Source organism: Pneumocystis murina (assembly GCF_000349005.2).
Source record: "Pneumocystis murina B123 chromosome Unknown supercont1.12, whole genome shotgun sequence".
NCBI classification, from domain to species: domain Eukaryota; kingdom Fungi; phylum Ascomycota; class Pneumocystomycetes; order Pneumocystales; family Pneumocystaceae; genus Pneumocystis; species Pneumocystis murina.
The window spans coordinates 69,994-83,204 of NW_017802370.1; the positions used below are offsets into that span (position 1 = coordinate 69,994).

At 25.2% G+C, this 13,211-nt stretch overlaps 5 protein-coding genes across 5 annotated transcripts; 2 read left to right on the forward strand and 3 right to left on the reverse strand.

The window, feature by feature from the left end:
* Positions 1-254: 254 nt before the first annotated feature.
* On the reverse strand, positions 255-2,118 carry PNEG_02099 (hypothetical protein). Its single transcript, XM_007875888.1, has 11 exons — positions 2,066-2,118; positions 1,838-2,017; positions 1,682-1,784; positions 1,566-1,638; positions 1,448-1,513; positions 1,122-1,406; positions 990-1,077; positions 781-944; positions 511-738; positions 357-470; positions 255-315 (listed from the first exon to the last, which is right to left on the reverse strand). The coding sequence occupies exons 1-11, from the start codon at positions 2,084-2,086 to the stop codon at positions 309-311; spliced, it is 1,329 nt and encodes a 442-aa protein (XP_007874079.1). The 5' UTR covers positions 2,087-2,118; the 3' UTR covers positions 255-308.
* Positions 2,119-2,416: 298 nt separating this feature from the next.
* On the forward strand, positions 2,417-5,502 carry PNEG_02100 (hypothetical protein; the record flags this gene model as incomplete). The annotated part of the gene is made up of 9 exons (XM_007875889.1): positions 2,417-2,515; positions 2,561-2,746; positions 2,793-2,951; positions 3,000-4,048; positions 4,091-4,196; positions 4,242-4,460; positions 4,502-4,723; positions 4,766-5,153; positions 5,204-5,502. The coding sequence occupies exons 1-9, from the start codon at positions 2,435-2,437 to the stop codon at positions 5,500-5,502; spliced, it is 2,709 nt and encodes a 902-aa protein (XP_007874080.1). The 5' UTR covers positions 2,417-2,434.
* A 319-nt stretch (positions 5,503-5,821) lies between these two features.
* On the reverse strand, positions 5,822-7,933 carry PNEG_02101 (proline-tRNA ligase; the record flags this gene model as incomplete). Its single annotated transcript, XM_007875890.1, has 9 exons — positions 5,822-6,741; positions 6,792-6,855; positions 6,898-7,073; positions 7,119-7,248; positions 7,294-7,376; positions 7,418-7,508; positions 7,549-7,595; positions 7,638-7,710; positions 7,754-7,933. The coding sequence occupies 9 exons, from the start codon at positions 7,931-7,933 to the stop codon at positions 5,822-5,824; spliced, it is 1,764 nt and encodes a 587-aa protein (XP_007874081.1).
* An 83-nt stretch (positions 7,934-8,016) lies between these two features.
* Positions 8,017-9,622, reverse strand: PNEG_02102 (hypothetical protein; the record flags this gene model as incomplete). Its single annotated transcript, XM_007875892.1, has 10 exons — positions 8,017-8,232; positions 8,280-8,417; positions 8,464-8,557; positions 8,601-8,693; positions 8,738-8,806; positions 8,850-8,948; positions 8,996-9,084; positions 9,132-9,226; positions 9,275-9,428; positions 9,482-9,622. 10 exons carry the CDS (start codon positions 9,620-9,622, stop codon positions 8,017-8,019), a joined length of 1,188 nt encoding a protein of 395 aa, XP_007874083.1.
* A 181-nt stretch (positions 9,623-9,803) lies between these two features.
* PNEG_02103 (hypothetical protein) lies at positions 9,804-12,964 on the forward strand (the record flags this gene model as incomplete). Its single annotated transcript, XM_007875894.1, has 18 exons — positions 9,804-9,839; positions 9,912-9,945; positions 9,998-10,121; positions 10,167-10,268; positions 10,310-10,418; positions 10,462-10,659; positions 10,703-10,850; positions 10,894-11,036; positions 11,080-11,157; positions 11,202-11,320; positions 11,360-11,621; positions 11,666-11,741; positions 11,785-12,066; positions 12,108-12,318; positions 12,367-12,418; positions 12,463-12,553; positions 12,605-12,710; positions 12,762-12,964. The coding sequence occupies 18 exons, from the start codon at positions 9,804-9,806 to the stop codon at positions 12,934-12,936; spliced, it is 2,346 nt and encodes a 781-aa protein (XP_007874085.1). The 3' UTR covers positions 12,937-12,964.
* Positions 12,965-13,211: the final 247 nt, after the last annotated feature.

Here is a 13,211-nt window from a genome sequence, read left to right on the forward strand (position 1 = left end):
TTGTAATTTTCTTAAATATATAATAAATATATCGGATTTAAAAGCAATAAAGATATAAATGTAAATTATAAAAAAATAACTTTTGTAATCAAAAATTTATTGATGTTTTCTCCTTATATCGTTAAAAGATGTATTAGAATAAATGTAGAAAAGTTGGGTATGAATAGAAAAGTGTAGAGAATTTTATAATTATAAATTAGAAAAAGTCAGATGAAGAAAAAACTAATAAAAATTTTGTATTGTCACGTATAAATAAACGTAAACGCTTTAATAAGATATTCAAAGTAAGAATTATTAAAACAGAATTTTTAATTCCTATATATGTAAAAATAGAAAAAAAGAATGTAATAAAATACCAAGACTGTGACATAAATAATCGGACAGTAGTTAAGGCTTCATATTTTACATCGGAATCAGTGTGTGTCATTAATTCCATAACTTTTTGTTTAGTTCCAAGTTTTTGCAGATGCCTAAAAATATTAGAAAATGAAATAAAAAAAAAGTCTTTACGATTTCCCGCTTGGATAATGTTGAATAAATTTACCTATATCATGAATAGCTACAGCTAAAACAAGAGGATCTTTAGAAGTAAGAAGTAAACGGACTAATTTTTTAAGTAATAAGCCATCATTGTTCATTAATTTAAATGCATTTTCTTTCCAAAACTTTTCTGATGAATGTGAAGGTGTCCAGCTTAAGTGTCCAGACTCTATTTCTAAAATATATTCATCAAATGTACTAATAAGTTGAAATAGTTATTTGTTATAATAATATACATACGCTAATCCTTCGAGATCCGCTTTCAAACTAGTCTTTACATAATCTATATCTTCAATTGCTTCTTTGTCAAGCCATTTTTTATCTGAAATAGTCTCAGTGAGTGGAAGAAGTTTAATAGCCAACATAGTTGAAAGATTTTCAGAATGTGCCAAGTTAATTAAGTTCTACAAAAAAAATAAGTTTCAATAAAAAAAACTCTGTTCCCGAACTCTAAATATAGCAAAAATGACACGTATTATCTTTTCCTTTATAACGTTTTTTAGTAAATTAACTAAAATAAGGATAATACTATGTCGTCTACAAATAAAAAATATGCATAATAGTAATAATAATAATAATACCTGTTAATTTCTTTTGATATTTCTGGTTCAAATGTAATAAGCCATATAACGAGTAAAGTATGGTATTGTAATTGTAAATTATCATGATTGTTTTTTAAAATACATATTAAATTCTGCATATACGATGATTCTTTCCAAAATTGCAAACGATTAAACGACGTTTTAACAACTTCAATCAATGCTTGAGTAGCTAAATCCTGAATATTAAGGTCAGATGATTGACATAGAGAAGAGATCCATTCAAAAAAACGTGAAAGGATATTAATAGGAATTAATGGAGCTGAACTGAAAGAATTAATCCAATTTCATACTAATATTTAATCTACCTAATTAATGTTGTAATTATTTTGCCGGATAATAAGGATATAACTTGATCATCATGTTTTAACAATCTGATTATAAATAAAATACATTAACCCTATGTTTTTTTTTGAAAAAATGTACCTTAATAATGGAGAGAATGGCAAGTTTTCCTTGTTTTTGTATAAAAGAAGAATATTAGAAAATTCTGGGATATCTAAAAATATTATCAATACGTATATAAAAAGCAATTAATCCACCATCAAGAAGATCTGTACACAGCGTTAAGAGATATTGAAGAAGATCGATCTTTTGAAGATGCTGAAACAATCTTAAAAAAAGCTCTGCATATTCTTTTCCCTCCTATAAATTCATTTAAAATTCCCTAAAATAACTTGAAAAAAATGAAAATTCACTTTTAAAAGAACTGTTGAACGTCCTTTCTTCGGCTGCCAATCTAATGCCTTAATTTTCTTGGTATCTTCTTGTGTTATTAATCCCGCTCGTTGATGTCCTTCCCACGGCATAGGCCGTGAGCGAATACTGGATAAGAGGTCCTCTAAGAATACATTAGTTTGTAAATTCCACGAACAAAACTAAGGCTGTTAAGTGTTTTAATAAAGAAATATATGTATTTTACTTACTTCTTTGTAGGAATTCTGCATGCTCCTGAGAGTTTTCAGTGCAGTAGAGGTTATGTATAAGTCGTAAAAAAAACAATAGCGATCGAGAAAAAGATGCTTGGATAAGAGTTTAAAGGCAAATATAATCCGAGAATATCTTCCTATTTGAAATATATTCCCTTATTCTGCTTATTATTAACGAATTCTTTTTATTGAATTGATTTAATTGATATTTTAGTTTTTTGCGAGTGAATTTTAAAGGCTCTAGATTTTGAAAGCGAAATTAAGGAGTATACAATCCTGTAAACATAACTTATTTGCCTTATTTTATGTTTTATTTATATGTATTTTGATATTAGGGGTTTAAAAGGACAATATAAAGTGTATTCAATGTATAAACAAGATCTAGATAAAGATGAAAGATTAAGACAAGAAAAGGTTTTTTTTTCTAAGAAAGAAGTGAACAAAAAGGTAAAATAGGGTATTATATATGGATCTGTATATTAAACTCATTAGAATTTGAACCTGATGGATCAAATTATATCTAATGAGATGCAAACAGGAAATAAGTTTAATGCGGACAAAAAAAGGATAAAAAGACATTATCTACATAAGAAAAACAATATTAGTATTATGAAAGACCAGAATAAGGTAGAAAAGTTTAAGAAAAAATCAAAAGCAGAGAAAATTTTAAATAAAAAGGTAAAAAAGATGAATTAAAAAATTATTTTTTAAATGGGCGAAAAAGGTAAAGAAAGGATATGGTTTTTGTGAAAAAGAAGAGGATGGTGTTTCAAAAAATAATGAAAAGAAAAATAAGCAAAAAGATTTTATAGAAAAATTGGAGACAGATTTAACGGTTTCCACAGCAACTGATAAGGAAGTATTTTGTTATCAAAAGAAATTGGTATTAATGACTATTTAAAACTAGTTTATTTTTATTTAAGATGATTAGACGTTTGAACCTAAAATTGAATGGCATTTAGAAGAGCTTCCTATTATTTCAAGTGTAAAGATTGGGGATAGTTTGGCAGAAAAATTATATATACAAGCAAAAAAATATCACGAGATCGAAGAGGAAAAATATGTCAGATTTTCACACAAGTCATCTTCAAATAAGCATTTTTTTGATAATATTATGAAGTTTGGAACATTAAGTGATAGAATAAGTGCATTGACATTATCAATACAAGAATCTCCATTACATTCATCGAAAAAAATGAGAATGTTGTTGAATATGACAAAAAAAAAGAGTAGAACAGAATCTTTACAAAGCGTTGAAGCGTTAAAAGATCTTTTTATATCGACAGTATTGCCGAATCGAAAATTAAAATATTTTAAACAACAAGAATCTCTTGGTTCTAAGGATGTGACTAAAAAACATTTAATTTTGTGGGCATTTGAAGATTTTTTAAAGTATTATTATTTCGAATATTTGCAGGTTATTGAAAGCCTTTTGAAAAATTCTTTATCTTTTTTACGAGAACGTATGGTGGTTTGTGTATTCGAATTGATTAGAGAAAAACCGGAACAAGAACAAAATTTACTAAAACTTTTGGTAAATAAATTAGGTGATCCAGAAAAGAAAGTTGCATCGAAAACATCGTATTGTATTTTGAAATTGACTATAGTACATCCTGCTATGAAAGAAGTTATTATATCTGAAATTGAACAATTCCTTTTTTGTCCTTCAACATCACGACATGCACAATATTACGCAATAATTACTCTTAATCAGATGGTTTTATCAAAAAAAACGAATATTGCGACATATTTGATTAATATTTATTTTTTATTTTTTACTAAACTTACAAAATTATTACAAAATGAAAATGCTACAAAAAAAGTGAAATCATATAAAATTCCTTGGAAAACGAAGGATATTTTAAAGAAAAATAAAAGCGATAATGATATATATGAAAAAGAAATAAATTCTAAACTAGTTTTGGCTATTATATCTGGAATAAATAGAGCATTTCCTTTTTCAAAAATTGATGATGGAGTGTAAATTATTTTGATTATTAAAATTAATATTAACTTTAATAGATTTGAGAGTCATGTAAATTCTTTATTTGTTATTGTGCATGGTATTAATTTTAATACTTCTATTCAGGCATTAATCTTGATTTTTCAGATATCAAGATTTAAACAAGTAAATTTAAAGATATATTTGTAAATTGTTTTAATATTTTTTAAGACTATTCTCGACAGATTTTATAAAACTTTATATGAATCAATTCAAGATTTTAGATTATTTAATTCATCTAAACAGATTATGTATCTTAATCTTCTTTTTAAAGCTATCAAAGCGGATACAGATAAGACGAGAGTAAAATCCTTTGTAAAAAGGTTAATTCAGTACTCTAATATGCATCAAATAACATTTATATGTGGAATAATGATTTTGCTTAATGAGGTTTTTATCTAAATTTTTATAATCTCTTTTAAAATATGAAGCTTGAGAAAATTCATCCAGAAATAAAATCTTTATACAATAGATATGAAAAAGTTTATAATAAAAAAAGAAACAGTCTTATTAATATCTTGAACGGAGACAAAAATGTATTATCTGTAAAAAACAACAATGTATCAATTTTGCAAGACAGTTTAAACAAGTATGATGGTTATAAACGAGATCCTCGTTATAGTAATGCAGATAATTCTTATTTATGGGAATTGGTAAAAGAAAATTATATTTTATTTCATATATTCATTTTTTAGATTCCTTTTCTTAATCATTTCCATCCAACCATATCCTCATTTGCAAAGTCATTATTATATGGTTACCGAATATCATCAAAACCTAACCTTTCGTTATTTACACTTTCACATTTTTTGAATAAGTTCGTCTACAAAAATCCTAAAACTAAAATTATATTTCGAGGAAATTCTATTATGCAGCCAATATCTAAGCAAAATAGAAACATGTTTTTTTTAACTAAATCAGATACATTTTCACATAGCCCTTTAAATAAAGAATCTTTTGTTAAGCAGAAGATTGATCAAGTTTCTCCTGATGAGATTTTTTATTTCAGGTATTTTTCTCAAAAACAGATTATAAATGATAGAAAAAAGTCAACTAAAGCAAAGGTTACTTCTTCCGACAATGGTAATAAAAAAGTGTTATTAAGGATATTTATTAATTTAAATGATCATTAGAAAGTAATGTTTTTGAAGATTCAGAAAGTATAGAAGATATTTCAGATGAAAATTTAAGTGAAGATACTTATGATCAAAGTGATATAGGTGATGAAGGATATGATGAAAACGATATTGACTTTAATGAATCTGAAAATGATTTAGTTGATGATGAATTTATAGATAAGGAATTATCAACTATTTCAATTGGATCGAAGCGTAAATTAAATGAAAAATCAAATTATGTTAAAGGAAAAAAATTAAAGCAATTGCCTGTTTTTGCATCTGTTAATGAATATTCCGCCATGTTAGAAAGTTGATATGTTTTTTTTTAATAAATTTTGATCTAATAAATTAATACAATTATTATTAGAAAAAAGATTAAGTTGTTAAACTATATGTTTTTAAAGATTGTGCATTAATCGAAAAAATAGGATTTCTAGATTTTATAATAATGGCTTTATAATTGGCTATAAAATATGACTTTCAATTTTAAATAATTTTTATCACTATATATTATATTTTTAATGAATTTATTTCTTTGAGTCTCTTCAGCATTTAGATAATAATATTTAGAGTTTTGTTCATAAAATAATAAAATTATTATATCTGTATTTTATTAAGAAAAATCATAAATTATTAGATAATATTTTTAATATTTTCAGGTTTCACAAATATTTTTTCCCCTGTCTTCCTTATCTGAATTTCAAGTTCTCCAGTTTCTTTCCAATGTCTTCCTATAATTATAGTATACGGGAATCCTATTAAATCTGAATCTTTCATTTTCCATATAAATCCTTTATTTTTTCTATCATCTATAATAATAGAATCTTTTTCGAAATAACAAAAAATCATGTCATATACTTTATATAACATATGATCTAAATCCGATGTTGATATAATTACAGCCTTCCAGGGAGCAATGGTTATTGGCCAAATTAAACCTTTGTCATCTTTATTTATTTCTGCTATAGAAGATAATATTCTTGAGATGCCTATTCCATAACAACCCATTTCAATTGGTAAAATATTATTATCTTTTTCAGATGTAAACGTTGCTGATAAAGCTGATGAATATTTTGTACCAAGATAAAATGTATGTGCTAATTCTATACTTTTTTGAGATATTAAGGGTTTGGAACATTTGTAACATAAATCTTTTTTTCTTGATTTAATGATAGATGCTGTTATTAATCTATTTCGAAAACATTTCAAATGATTTGGATACGTAAAAGAGTTAGGATTAAAATTTTCATCAAGAATATGAATAATTTCATTTTTGTAATGATTTTTAGTTCCTCTTTTTACATCAGTATTCGGCGTTATAGTAAATATTTCCGAGTTTATGCTCTTCATCATTTTATTTACAAGTAATAGATTAATTTCCCTATCAATTGGTACATATGCAATTCCTATAATAATGTCGTTTATATCCTTAATGTAGAAACAATTGCAATTCTCTAATTTAAATGGAATTTGAAATTTCAATTTAACATGTGTAAATTCTTCATTTGAAATATATCCACATGATTTACATATAATAAGAGTATCTTCCCCGCCTAACGATATAGTTAATTAAAAAAAAGAGTTAAAAACATCTTTATATTACATGAAAATATAATATGAAATTCATGAGAAAGATCTCCTCCAATGTTACCATTATTCGCTTCTGCCTAGAACATTTAAAATAGAGAAAATGTTAATTTTATAACTACCATAACTATTGGTAATTCAAGTTTAGAAAAAATTTCTTTATATGTGTCACATATTAATTTATAGGTCTGTAGCGCATCTTCTTTAGATTTATCAAATGTATATAAATCATTCATAATAAATTCATATCCTCTTAATAAACCTCTTCTAGGACGTATTTCATCCCTAAACTTTTTTCCTTTAAAATATTAAATTATAATTAATAAAAATTATATTATATTGCCTGTTTGATATAATTTTAAAGGAAGTTGTCTCCAACTTGATATTTCTGTTGCAATTAAGTTTGTTATTTCTTCTTCATGCGTAGGAGAAAGACAGTATTCTGTTCCCCTTCTATTTTTCAGTCTAAAAAGCTATATAAAATAAATATTTTAAAATAATTATAATTAATAATAAACTTCATTTCCTAATAAATCCCATCTCCTTGATTTTTTCCACAAATAAGATGTTGAAAGATTTGGAAGAGAGATTTTAGATGCATCTAGAATATTATTTTTGAAATAATATATACTCGTAATTTACTAATTTTATATAATGATGTATCAATAATATTTTCTATTTTTTCTTGAACTCTTAATGCTAGTGGCAAAATTGTATATATTCCTGATGATGACTACAATCATTTAGCGTATAAAAAATATGATATTTTATACTTGACGTAAAAATCCAGCTTTAATTAAAAGATCATGTCCACTTTTATCTTATAATCTTAAATTGAGTTATAATTATTAATAAAAAATACCTATTTTTTGGGAATTTTGACAAGAAATACCATGCGGAATAAATATATTGCTTAAACATGGCCTTGAATGGGTCTATATATTCCTTTAGTGAGTAGAATAAAAAAAAAGGTCTTACAGAGATAAAATTGAAGCGTTTATGAGAAAAGAATAGAATACAAGAATTAAAGAACAAATATGATGGAAAACTGTGATATCTTGAAGGATTTCTTATAGAATTTCTATTATGATAACTAATTTTAATTAACATTTTAATTTTTTTTAGAAAAATTAGCCGGCTAAAAAATATATCTTTCATTAATAAACTTCATTAAATGATATATACAGAATATTTTTTATGAGTGATGATATAAATTTGTCTTAGATTATGTTGTTAAAAAGTTATATATCGAATAAGTCAAGACAAAATTCATAGAAGATATAGTCTGTATATTCATCATTAATATGAAGATTTTTCATAAATGTAGAAATATTTTTATCAATTTTTTCGTCATTAGAAATGTTTTCGAATGATTTTCTCGCATAAGTTTCATTTGAAAAATTTGAATAAATTTTATTTAAAGCTTTTTTGGCTTTATTTTTGTATTTTAAGTTAGGCTTTAAAAAAAGTTAGAAAAGTAATATATAATATACTGCCAAATGACCTTTATAATGGCAGAAATAAAATTAGGGGGGTTCCCATATCTTAAAATACTTTCAACGAAAACCCTTATAGCTTTTAAATGTATCCATGCCTGAAATGTATCATTAAAAGATGTCTGTGCTAAATGTAAGACTTCGGACTAATAAAAAATGAAATGTATTGAAAATTATTATTATAAAACTAACCCAAAGTTTGTTTTCCTTTTTCCGTGCATTTTCAAGAGTAATTGCTTCTTTTGTGGAAAGGTCATCTTCATATTGGAAATCTCTAGGTATAAATCTAATTAAGGTTAATTTTAATAAAATAAAATAACTCTACTAACGCAATTTCTCGACATTTTTGTTTAAATTCTTGCGTATGCTTTTTGAAAACAACAACACTATAAAGAATATACCTATCATCTTTCGTAATTTCACTACTTTATATCAATATATTGATAAAAAACAATGATAAATTTACAAAGAAGAACGACAGACAACCATTGGTGTAAGCGTTTCATAAGATGTAAGCCAGAGTTTTTCGTTAAAACTAAATAAAATAAGACAAAGCTAAAAAATATTATAATATAAACATAGGCACCACAATAAATAATGTTTCAAGATATTCTGATTCTAAGACCACATGTTCTCTTTTTATAATATTTGTTAGAGTACGTTGTGATAAATCTCCACTATACATTATATTAGATACCTAATATATTAAACAATATAATTATACATGTATTTTTTCTCCAATCCATTAAGATTATTTTTTGCTTGATTATATAATTGATACTTCATTTTTAAATCTTCTATTGAAAAAAGTTCCTAATAATCCTTTAGTTTAGTTTATATATATATAGTGTCTTGAAGACTTTTTCAATTATATCTATTAAAACACTAATAGAAAGATCTGTCCTATATTTCATGATATCCCATTCAAATGTTTGAATGTATTGCTCAACCGACTCTAATTTTATTTAAAAATATAAATCTACATAACTAAAAAAAAACAAACTATTGTCCACTGTTAACTGTTGCATACACTTTTCAAGCTCGTTGTCTAAAACCATTCGAAGGATTTCGGGTATTTTTAAAATATAATCTTTTGCTTGATCATCTAATCGTGCAAGATCTTCACTTTGGCAAATTAAAGAATCTAAATCTCCAATCTAAATATTATTAAAAATACCATTTATATGAATAAAAATATTAGTATATCAACTTTTAATTGAGGTATTATAAATTTAAAAACATTTGCATATTTATGACCTGCACAAGACAAATGGTTCGTAAAATCATCTAAAATTGCCCTTTTTTGATTGGATTTTTCGGGAATAGAGACTAACCAATACCAACACTTCATATTTCTCTCAACTAATTCGTCTTCTTGTAGCTTATTTGTCTTAAAATAGACCAATTTTTGTTTTTTTTAAAAAATGGACGTTATCGTTTAAAATTAGAGTTTAATATAAAGTTTTTCAGAAAAAAAGCTATGTTTTTTTTGCCAAAGAAAGCGGTTTAATACTTTTTTTTAATATTCTGGCATGAAATACTCTTCTAATGATATGAATGTAGAAAAGGTTTTTTTTCCGCATTAAAAAATGCTTTTTTTGCCCTGAAAAATGAATTTATAGATTTTTAACATAACTTAGATTGAAAAGAGTAGTATAGTAGACGAAAGAATAGGTAATTATGAGTAAAATGACGGAATTTATCATGTAAAATAACACTGTAAAAGAATCAACTATTGTTCTTGGAAAAGAATTTGAAGAATATGCAATTATTTTTGATAAATATAAAGATATAGAAATATTTGGAGAAACAGGTCTTCTTTCTAAATATTATATGTATGGACAAAAGAGGTTTATTTATTTTATAATTTGTGTATTTTTTTGTAAAAAGAAAAGGTTGGATACATTAATAGAATCAGAAATAGATGATAATTGCCCGGAAATTGAACAATGGGATTTGGAATGTAAGACATGGGATCTAATTCAAAGATTATATTCGTAATTAATATTGGGTATATTATGATTTTTAATAATAGTAGTCATCGAGTGCAAAAATCACATGAATTACCTAATGTTCATGAATATTCTTCAAATGTTGTTTTGGAAGAGGCATTTTATATTCAAAATCCAGATGCAATGGAAAATACAGTTTATTGTGATATTTTATTTATATATGATTAATTGTGTTTAGATTATATTGAATTGGTTAAAAGATATTTTTTTGGAGCCATCATTATTAGAAATATCCGGAAAGAAATGGTTATATACAAGAGAGAATATAAGAATGAAAAGATTACAAGGAAAGTCATTTAAAGAAGATGAATTAATTGATGAATTGGATCCTGATGCCCCGACAAGACAACGAAAATTTTTAGATGATAGGGATTCAGTAGAATTTTGCCTTGTATTTTTTATAATTTACTCTTTTATAGGAATTTGAACGCAAATTTCTTCGTAATTTGTTTTTACTTATAAGATGTGGAGATTTTGATAAAGCATGTGACCTTTGTAAAGATACAGGGAATTTTTTGAGATCCGCTATTCTTCAAGGATGTATTGAATACAGAGATCCGTTGATTGGTATGCTTTTTTTTTATTTTATTTTGTTAAAAATAAAAAAAAGATGAAAATAATGTTGAAATGGGCGTTATGGGAACCAAAAGAAAACAACTCTGGAAGAAGATGTGTTATCAATTATCTAAACAGACCGATTTAGATCCTTATGAAAGAGCATTATATGGAGTTTTATGCGGAGATCTTCAATCAGTATTTCTTATATCGACAATAATAATCATTTTAATATCATTAGGTGCTTCAAGTTTGTGAAACATGGGAAGATTATTTATGGGCTCATTATAATTCTATTTGTGAATATCAAATAACTATGGTTAGGACCAAATATAATAAAACATAATATTTATATTATAATAGAATCTTAAACAGCTCGGAAAAATTAAGCAATCTCATGATCTAGTTATTCCAAATATTGACTCGATTTCGATATCTTCTGTTTTAGAAAGTTTAGCTCATAGCGATAATGAATTAATAAGGTATATAATTCTTTTGATAATCAATTCATATATTATTAGAAATTCTGCAAATGAACCGATGAGAATTATTCAGTCAAATATTATAACATCAAGAATTGATGAATTAATTTTAAATCTTAATATTCAGTTGCAAGATATACGAAATGGAATAAGTTCTGTTGACGTAACGTCAATTCCATCTTTTTTGAGATTTGTTGTTCATTTTATTTTATTGTTAAAACAAACAAATGTATCAGTTGATCATAATAATTGTAATAATTTAATACAAGCCTATATAGAATTATTGGCTGCTGGCGGTAAAGTAAGTTATATTTATTTTAAAATATTAATCTTATAATTCATTAGCAAGATATTATCCCATTATATGTTGCTCAACTTCCTCGTGATATGTCTTTGGAAATTTATGCAAAATTTTTAAGTAGTATGTTAAATATAGACTAAAATAATATTTCTAATATGCAAAGATATTGATGATGATCAAGAACGTATTAATCAATTGCGTTTATCTTCTAAATATAAACTTGATATGTTAAATTCATTGAGAAGAACTGTCGACATTGTATATTCTGAAGCGTTAATCAAGGATGATATTTTTTCTCCATTTACTGGTGAATTAGTGCCTATTACAGAAAGTCCATCCGAATGGGATTTACATCAAATTAGAGCTTTAGAATGGATGAAATTTTCTGAAGATCTAAAATATGACATTATTTTTAAAGGAAATATTCTTTATAGACGTTTTCTTCGTATGATTCTATATAGATAAAACTCGAATTAATATTTTTAGTAAAAGGAAAGTTAAATGCTGCTCAAGCATTAAATTTAAGATTATCTTCATCAATATTAATAACCAGGGACATGGTGAAAAGTGAAGACAGTCCTGGAAACGATAAAAAATTTAGACATGCTGTAGAATATTTGGGTTATTCTTCTTTATGTACTGGATATATGAGATATGAAAATTGGAAAAATATCATGTCAAATGGTCAAAATGAAATGTAAGTACTATTTTAATAATAAATCTTTTGTTTATTTTTTTAATATAGTAAAAATAGAACTGATTTTTCTGGAAGAAGACAATGGAAATTAAATCTTCAAGTTAATATTCTCTTTTTTTAAAAAAAAAATTAAAACTTTTTTAGAAAGCAGTAGAAGAGTGCGCATCAACATTTCATGAATTCATTCAAGGAAATTGGTTATATCCTGATACTCTTTTTACATCCGAAGCTGAAGGTATACATTAAATTTTGCTTTATAAATTACTAAATTACAAATACATAATAGATCCAATTGTTTACAATGAACTTATAAAAATAAGAAATATTTATATACCGGATCTCGTTTGTCTTTTACATAAAGTTTATTACGAAACGTATACTTTTTTTCCAAGGTAAATATAAAAATTCCTTTTTATTCTCATATTTAGTATTAAAATTAATAGAAATCTTCTTGCATGCATGGAATTGTGTTGCATAGTAGCTGATGATGATAAAAAAATTTATCAAACATTTTTATTAAGTCAACGAATGCCCGAATATCTTAAAATGGTACGTCGTGCTTCCATAGCAATGCTTGCTTCACATAATAAATCTAAACCATCTTTATGGAATATATAACCTTTAAATTTAATCTCAAATTTCATTAATTATAAGTTACAATTTTTATTTATATATAATATTAATATATATATTATTTACATTAATTCATTTTATTAAAAATATATGTATTCTACGATATAAAAATCGATTTTTACCGTATTTAGTTATTTTCTCCCGTTTGACTTTTATCGATGAATTTAGAAAAGGCTCTCATCTCGTATCTTTAAACTTTGTTCAGGGAAATGCAATGAGTCAATAAAGTCTTAAAAGAATACATTAAAGACTTGAAGTCT